This window comes from Nematolebias whitei, chromosome 10 (genome assembly GCF_014905685.2).
Source record: "Nematolebias whitei isolate Nwh7 chromosome 10, NemWhi1, whole genome shotgun sequence".
In the NCBI taxonomy this organism is placed as follows: Eukaryota; Metazoa; Chordata; class Actinopteri; order Cyprinodontiformes; family Rivulidae; genus Nematolebias; species Nematolebias whitei.
In genome coordinates, this window is record NC_056507.1 from 33,755,822 (window position 1) to 33,765,358 (window position 9,537).

Here is a 9,537-nt window from a genome sequence, read left to right on the forward strand (position 1 = left end):
CCAGGCAGGTGGGGGCATACTTAGGTATATATTTTGGTATATATATATATATATATATATATGTATACTGCCCACATTCCGCCTGACCCGAACAGCCAGACAGTGTGCTCTCTAGGTACCCTCTTTACTGTGCACATGTTTTCCAACCAAAACACCTCAGCTTCCTCCCACACCGCTGGCTGAGAACACACACCCTCACTTTGCACATACAATAGTTTGGGTCAAAATACAATAATTTGAAAGCATCATATAATCTTGTGTCCTTTCCCGTCCGGCAGCCCCGATGAGAAACAAGAGTATTGCCAATAGTACATAATCCACCCATCAGCACTATTGGAGTAATCAAAATCTAAAGCATGAATTCCCTCACACCCCAATCCTGAATACATGTCCATTTATTACATACAGGTGCTGGTCATAAAATTAGAATATCATGAAAAAGTTGATTTTATTTCTGTAATTCCATTCAAAACGTGAAACTTGTATATTAAATTAATTCATTATAGACTGATATATTTAAACTGTTTATTTCTTTTAATGTTGATGATTATAACCGACAACTAATGAAAACCCCAAATTCAGTATCTCAGAAAATTAGAATATTTCTTAAGACCAATTAAAAAAAGGATTTTTAGAAATGTTGGCCAACTGAAAAGTATGAACATGAAAAGTATGAACATGAAAAGTATGAGCATGTACAACACTCAGTAGTTGTTGCTCCTTTTGCCTGGATTACTTCAACAATGCAGCGTGGCATGGAGTGGATCAGTCTGTGTCTCTGCTCAGGTGTGAGTCCAGGTTGATCTGATAGTGGCCTTCAGCTCTTCTGAATTGTTGGGTCTGGTGTATCACATCTTGCTCTTCACAATACTTCATAGAGTTCAATGGGTTTAAGGTCAGGAGAGTTTTCTGCCCAATTAAGAACAGGGATACCATGGTCCTTAAACCAGGTACTGGTAGCTTTGGCACTGTGTGCAGGTGCCAAGTCCTGTTGGAACATGAAATCTGCATCTCCATAAAGTTGGTCAGCAGCAGGAAACATGAAGTCTCTAAAACTTCTGGCTGCATTGACCTTGGACCTCAGAAAACACAGTGGACCAACACCAGCAGATGACATGGCACCCCAAACATCACTGACTGTGGAAACTTGACACTGGACCTGAAGCAACATGGATTCTCAGCCTCTCCTCTCTTCCTCCAGACTCTGGGACCTTGATTTCCAAAGGAAACGCAAAATTTACTTTCATCAGAGAACATAACTTTGGACCACTCAGCAGCAGTTCCAGGTGAGACGCTTCTGATGCCGTCTCTTGTTCAAGAGTGGCTTGACAAGGAATGTAACAGCTGAAACACGTCTTGCATACGTCTGTGTGGTGGTTCTTGAAGCACCGTCTCCAGCTGCAGTCCACTCTATGAATCTCCCCCACATTTTGGAATGGGTTTTGTTTCACAATCCTTTCCAGGGTTACAGGTACAGGTTCCAGGTCTTACTTGTACACTTTTTTTCTACCACATTGTTTCCTTCCCTTCGCCTCTCTATTAATGTGCTTGGACACAGAGCTCTGTGAACAGCCAGCCTCTTTAGCAATGACCTTTTATGTCTTGCCCTCCTTGTGCAAGGTGTCAATTGTCGTCTTCTAGACAACTGTCAAGTCATCAGTCTTCCCCATGATGGTGTAACCTCCAGAACTAGACTGAGACCCTTTAAAGGCCTTTGCAGGTGTTTTTAGTTAATTAGCTGATGAGTTTTTCACTGTGTCTTCAATATTGAACCTTTTCACAATATTCTAATTTTCTGAGATACTGAATTTGGGGTTTTCATTAGTTGTCAGTTATGATCAACATTAAAAGAAATAAACATTTGAAATATATCAGTCTGTGTGTAATGAATGAATATAATATACAAGTTTCACTTTTTGAATGGAATTACTGAAATAAATCAACTTTTTCATGATATTCTACTTTTATGATCAGCACCTGTATAATACAGACACGGCTACCAGGTGAAATGTGAAGGACTTACCTGTTGTGAAATGTGAAGGACTTACCTGTTGAAGACGACCAGCCAGTCCAAACTGTTTTATGATCAGAGTGGACTGTACGAGTACCACTCAAGATTCTGTTAGTGAAAGTAGTCTTAAATAGAAGATCAAACATGGAGCCATAGTCTGATGTTTTTCATCCTAAACAATCGTGTTGTTTCAGCACGGACAACTTACTGTGTACGGTGTAAGGGATGGACAGATGGGGACAATTTAGGGGACAAAGGGTTGGATATTTCTGTTACTGGAATATCAAACTGGAGCAAAGACAAGGTTTTAACAAATGGGTCACCTTAAAAATCAATCGGGATCTTCATTGATCTATGAGAGGTCCAGCTGTGCAGTTTGACTTTTTTTTGTTAGCTTGGACAAGAAACTGTCCACACAGACACATTTTATTGTTCATTTAGTTTTGGTAAAATATTATTTTCTTATTGAAGAGATACAGACTACTGTAGTGAATTTTTATCCTGAAGATGAGTTAAATAAAAAGATAATAAAGATGTAAAGAAACAAAGCACAAACATGAAAATAGATTTATTTGAAAACATTCAATTTCACTGTATTTACAGCTGCTTATAGTGACAGTAGTTTTTATTCAAGGCTTGTTTTTAAACTCTGGTTAAATAGAAAATTTTTTGATCAAAGCTAAAATTGTTGCAGTTTATAATAAACTTTTTTTTTTTGTTCGATCAGAAATGGGTTTCATCTTTTTCTTTTAGATCTGATTTTATTTGATAAATTTTATAAATTTATAAACACTCAGATTTTCAGTCATTTAAACTGACATTTTGTTTCTTGACACTACTAAAATGAACACAGATGAAATGGTTTGGATTCCTGAAACTTGAAGCCCGTACAGGTTTCACAAATCTGATTACATAACCCCGAGTCGCACAAAAACAACTTTCAGCTGCGTCGTCCTTCCACTGACCCTGCAAGCGTCACATCTGAGGCCTCCTCACGTTAAACACAGAATACAGGCATGTGGATCGACGAAAAATTAAGAAATAAGCAGAAATGCTTTTAAAAATCCACAGACTAAAACCAAGACATGTCTCCTGACACGTGTACAAATAAAATGTCTAAAACCATCCTCTAACATGTTCCTTGAGTGTATCTTCGTACCGTTTGTTTCAAGAAGTGCCATCTGCTGTGCAGCAGGTACATTTTGTAGTGTAGCACCGCTCCGTTTGTTCTGCCGAGTCTCAGGAAAACGTAGCGGTGAGGATGACCTCCTGCTGCTGATGATGAAGGGTCCCGATACCGACAGCCGGGGCGGGCAGAGCCGGACGACTCACTAACCGGAGCTGACGGACACAAAGGAGGCGGTTGATGCGCTGGATGCAAGTGCTTTCTACAGAGCGTTGAAACTCTGCTTACCTTACAGGCCAGCTGCTTCTCAAACCTGGGGGCCACAAACGACCAGGGGCCCATGTTCTGAGGCTCCTCCTGACTCCAAATGAACTCTGTGGGACAGTTAGAGGAAAGTTCAGTTCACACCGATAAAGACCACGTCAGTGTTTTCAGGGGGAGTGAACTAAAAAGCTCACTGCACTGCAGGACCAAGGCTTCAACTAACGAGCTCACAGTGTGCGACTGGGAGGACTCTCGGCTACTACCACGACAAACCTCAGCTCAAAATATAATACTGACCGAGTTACAGCCATTTGTGGATGAACATCCCACGAATACGGTCCAAGTCATTTCATCATAATCTATCCACTAGTTGTGAGATATTTTACTAACAGAGACTAACTAACGTAGACATTTACAGGATCGCTCACCTTTCATAGCAGTGGGCAGAAGAACGAACAAGATTTGGATTTTTGATACGGTTTTGCTTAAAGCATGCGTCTAACTAAAGGCCCGAGGGCCAGATCTGGGCCTCGTTGACATCTTTTCTGGCCATCAGGTTATTTTACATGGAAAATATTTTTGTCACCTCTCACGGTGCTCAAACCTTTATTCAGTGTAGACTTCATGACAACTTTGAAGCCAAGTAAAATTTGTTAGAAATTTTCAGTAAGCTTTTATTTTGACGTGGAACAGAGAGATCGGCAAATGAACCTGCAACCTGGAAAAAGAGGACCGGTACCCGACTCAGGTTGTGTATGGACGGAAATTTACATTTCTGCTGCCTTGCATTTTATGTGTGATTGTATTTCTTATTGTATATTGAATTGTTTTATTTTGTTTTTTTTTAAAAAAAGAATAAACTTATAAAATAAAAAAATTTAAATTGTCCCTCAATTTGAACCAAGTTTTTAATTTTGGCCATATTTTGAAACGGAGTTTGACAGCACCGGCTTCAAGTTTGAGTTTTTGCTATAGTTTTGTTGCACATTTGTTTCCTGGAAACAGTTAGAGAGAACTGATGTGAGACCAGAACTCACAAGATAAACCTTTTCAGAATCACCTTGACAAAAAAAAAAAAAAAGCATTTTGTTGTTTTCTGTACAGCATCATACCAGATCTGAGTAGATGTAATCACAAACAAACACATTTTAACTTTAAATCTGTTGTGATAAATGAACATGTTCTAGATTACCTACAGCTCAAGGCTGAGAAAACTCACAGGCAATTCTCGTTTTCGTCACTAATTATTCCAACTGTTCATCATGCTTTATATAAAAATGTGAGCATAAAAAACAGAAACTAAATTTAATGTGTTCTGGATCTGAAAAATAATAATAATAATAATAATAAAAGTTTGATCACAGTAGGTGATAAACAAACAAAACCTGAAAACCAGTAAGGTCCTGCAGTGAACTGGTGTGATCAGGTTTATGGAGCAGAGCTGAAGTCAGCTGAAGGACCTTCAGCTGACGATGACTCAACTCCTGCGGCTTCTTTTGCGATTGTTTCTACACTTTTAGCTCAACGACATCGGTCCCTCAGAGTTTCATCGTGTAGAGAAAAAGCAGCCCCCACCCCAGGTACAAAGGTTACTTTAAATCCAACAGCAAAATCTGAGAAATTAAACGACGCAGGGTCCATCAAAGCATGGCTGACCTTAAACACGACGTCTGAGACTGAAAAAGTTGTTTATGTGCAGCAACGTCAGGTCCGTGGTGACGAGTTCGGTCAGAAATTATGGTTATGATGCGTTAAACAAGAACTTCTTACAGAAAACAAGATTCTCAACAGCTTTGCTCAACTGGTATTGTTCCTCCCAGTTTTATTCATTTTCCCAAAAATGTCCACACTGGTCACAAAGAACTGGGCAGCACAAGAAGTGATGGACACAGTTAAAGCCCCCCCCAGCCAAAACCCTGCCACCATGTTTGTTTAAAATAGCCTGAGAGGTGTTGGACAGTCTGCCTTTAATGGTAGGAACAGGTTTGTCGTCGTGCTGCTGTAAAAATGGAGGTTTCCATTGAAAAAAATGACATTGTTTATATAAAAATACTGGAAATAATGTATAAAGTGCTGAATAAAAGTCTTCAGAATCAGAATAAACTTTATTGTCATTGCACCGAGATACAACGAGAATGTAAACGTACAGTCGTCCGAAAGATGGGCGGAGTGCACGAAGCTGCGGCTATTAAATAATCAGCGCGGCCTTCTTATTCTTATGCAGAAGAATATTTTGCTTAGATGAGAAAAGGAAAGAAAACATGAGGAGAGACGGTATATATAAAAAAGATCTCTCACACCGTGTCCTAGACAGGGCACAGTTTGAGGCATCAATAAATCCTACCACAGCAAAGCAACATAAACAGACGTTATACATGAACATACAGGAGGTGAAGACGTTGAATTTTTAAGGGAAAGTCGTAGCATAGTCCAGAGCCCCCCCTCAGCCACTGCCATTCCTTCAGGAATTCAGAAATTATTTAAGTTAATATTTGAACAAGCTAAAGAGAAAAGTAAAGTAAAATCTAGATGTATTTCAGTTATCGGTGTGAAACTTTGGAATGAACTGAACGATGATTTCAAATGATGGTTTTTTGGTGAGCTTTAAAAGAGCCTTAAAATGTAAAATTATAAAGCTTATGGAGATGTTATGTAGATGTATATATGTATTGTGTAACCATGTATGTAATGTATGTGTATGCATTATCTACATGCATATTTAAATATTTAAATATACGGTAAATGTCTGTATGTGTATATGTGGACAGTAGATATCTGTCATTACGACTGCTGAGTCTATGAACAGGGTAGAAGCCTTGGCTTCAGCCTATTCCTTTTTGGTAAATTGATTTACCATTTTCATTTTTTTGTAATGTTTTTAATTTACCAAAAATAAAAGTTGAGTTTCTTAGGATCAGATCCTTCACATCACAGTTTTTGAACCTACACAGAACAGCTGACTTTACCACTAATAACCTGGAAACAAATGACTAAATGTTTACAACGTTGTCAGCAAAGTAACAAAAACTGCAGTCATTTATCGTCATAAAGCTTTGTTTCTACAAACAAGTCAACCGTTTCTCTTACAGTAACGCTGCATGCAGAAAGTCACCTCTGTACATTTTTGTTGTTGTTGTAACATTTTACGTCTTTTTGCAAGTTTCTCTGAAGTGAACTCCGACCAAACAACAGAGGGCTGCAGAAAATACAGCTCAGTTTGACTTCACCGTGATGATGAACATGTACAGAATATGCTGTGTGTGTGTGTGTGTGTGTGTGTGCTATAAATAAAGGGTGCTGACATTTTTACTCTGCAGTGTGTTCTGACAGCAGCAGCTCGACAGCTGACACCGTGAGGCAGAAACACAAAGACGTTCTGATGCAATGAAGTGCAACGGTAAGGAAACTGCAACTACGGATGACGAGCTGCATCAGATCCTGCTCACATGCGTTAGCTCCTCGACAGAGTTTGGAAATTCCAGGTATGATCAAGACCGGTCAATAATTGTACGTGCAAACTTGTCACTTTGCGGCGAAATTAGCAGATTTCAACCAAAAATGCATAATTGACGTGAACATTTAGATCTGAAGAGGTGTTTTCAGGGGGTGTCGGAGGTGTGGTAGATGGTATAATTTCCCTGGGCTTTAAGAAAACACCAAGGTTTCTGTCTACAATACAACTAATGATGGGAAATGAAGCTTTTATGAAGCAGCGAACCACCAGGGCCAAATGTTTCAAACAATTGGTTCATTTGTTGAAGCTTCAGTTACAGCGACCTCTCCTGGCCACCTGCAGGGCTGCAGTTAAATCAGAATCTGATTTTATTGCACCCCCCTTAATGAAGAGTGCTAAAGAAGAAGCTACTTTACTCTGGTATACAACAGTTTCAGTTATGTAGCAACTTTCCATGATTTCACTTGGACTATTTGGTTTTAAACGGTGTTTACACAGTCCATGTTCAAATACAGATTGAATGAGCATTGTACAAATTGTATGGTATCGGTGTGCTTTTGTTACTATGACAGAGTCAGGGTCTTTATCTTTGTAAGAAATAACCATGAAATGACGAGAAATCCAGAGTCCTGTGGAAAACAGTGCAAAGATCAGGAACTATCAAAGATTTATTGAGGAACATCAGTTTTTCAACAGTTTTAGGACTTAGCCGGTTTCTTTTTTTGCTCACCAGCTCTCCACACTTGGAAAATACTCGCTCGCAGGGCACATGATGCTGGCGTGCATAAAAAATGTTTCACCAGTGTGAACAGATGTGGGTACACATGTTGATTGTTCAGACAGTACACCAGTGGGTGTTCTGGTCTGTCCAGCGGTGGATCCGTCATGTCAGAATAAAATTTGAGTCCATACAGCCTTATGACTACAAAAATCATTTACATCATTTTACTGTAATGCTATTGGAGTGTCAAACTCAAATACATAAGGGGGCAAAATGAATGGTTCAAACCAGGGGCCAGTTTCAATGAATACATAAACTCAAGTCAAAAGCCTGACGTTCTTTCTTGATTGCAGGTTCCTCAACACGAGTTGGATCAGGCTTATTTGACTGTTCCACTTGTTCACATCAAAATTAAAGATGTCTGAAAATATTAATCTTTTGGGCTTCAAGGGGGCAGCACGGTGGCACAACTGGTAGAGCTGCTGCCTCTCAGCGAGAAGGTCCTTGGTTCAAACCCCGGTCCAGGGGCCTTTCTGGGTGGAGTTTGCATGTTCTCTCCGTGCATGCGTGGGTTTTCTCCGGGTATTCCGGTTTCCTCCCACAGTCCAAAAACATGCATGTTAGGCTGATTGGTAACTCTAAATTGTCCCTAGGTGTGAGTGAGAGAGTGAATGGTTGTTTGTCTCTATGTGTCCCTGTGATGGACTTGTGACCTGTCCAGGGTGTACCCCGCCCCTCGCACAGTGATTGCTGGACATGGGCACCAGCGACCCCCGTGACCCAAAATGGAATAAGCGGGTAAAGATAATGGATGGATGGATGGATGGATGGATGGATGGATGGATGGGCTTCAAGGTTGGCCAGTTGTCAAGAGAAGTCTGCACTAAATGAAGTTTTTAAAGCAACATAGAAATAATAGTGATAAAAATATCTTGCATTTAAAATTTCATCTTGAGGGCCAGAAAAAATGTTTCCAAGGGCCATAAGTGGCCCTTGGACCTTGAGTTTGACATGTGGATATCTTTACTGCTGGACTTGACTTACAGAACCACCTTATGAGCGAGCAGAATGAAGTGTTCCCACGTGTGAGGACTTTTCTTCCTGGCTGCCTCCACAATGATACAATCTCAACACCACAACAGCACAAACGCACCCACTCTCCCAACACACTGCGCACTTCTCGTAATGATTTTATAGTGGTGAGCACGACCACATTCAAAACCGTTTGAACTTGTCACCTGTCAGAATCGAGACGAGGCAGTGCCAGAGAATCAGCTGATTGGATCGTGAACCAGTCAAGTGATTCATTCCGAATGAGTCATTCAGCCAATCACAATCAAGATAGACCAGACGTGGGAAACATATGGCCCAAGGGCCCCTTGGACAATCTCTATCCGGCCTTCAATATTCTTAATTGGGGGAAACAAAACAACTTTTTAAATAAGTTGATGAAAACCTGCACTTTATCAATGACACTTTAGTCTAAATTAACCCTCATGGACAGTTACATCAAAAACTTTATTTTCCTGAAGTCATCGTGTTTCCAGAACTAGATTGAACCTTAAAGACTCCAAAAATAAAGTACAGTAGTCCCTCACTTTTTCACGGTTCTTTTATCGTGGACTCGCTCTATCGCGGTTTTTCAAAATAAGAGTGGACATGACACACAACTGGCTGAATGATGGAAGAGCCGCACGATCGGCATGGAATATTTATTTAAAATAAATTATTTTAAATGATTTAGCACCTGCTGCACATTTGTGCAGCTCAGAGCTGCAGGAGAAACTTCCTGCTGCAGCTGATCAGCTGTTCTCTGTGCAGAGCAGAGAAGTGGGCGTGGCCAAGAGCAGAGGAGGCAGGGAGCTGAAATCATGAAATGCGGTGCTTTTTTAGAGCATTTAGCATTTTGAAACATTGTTTAGAATATTGCAAGAGTGTGGGAAGGGTTTAAAATGCCATAT

At 40.1% G+C, this 9,537-nt stretch overlaps 2 protein-coding genes across 2 annotated transcripts in view; one reads left to right on the top strand and one right to left on the bottom strand.

Annotated features, from left to right (window-relative positions):
• The window catches only part of dhtkd1 (dehydrogenase E1 and transketolase domain containing 1), a 137,775-nt gene that overhangs the window by 124,570 nt on the left and 3,668 nt on the right, over positions 1-9,537 (top strand). The gene's annotated exons all lie outside the window — the stretch shown is intronic.
• Positions 2,650-3,511, bottom strand: LOC119416387 (probable 2-oxoglutarate dehydrogenase E1 component DHKTD1, mitochondrial; the record flags this gene model as incomplete). Its single annotated transcript, XM_037683625.1, is given in 2 exon segments — positions 2,650-3,352; positions 3,426-3,511. Coding segments are annotated over 2 exon segments (188 nt in total), but the record flags the coding sequence as incomplete, so codon positions are not given.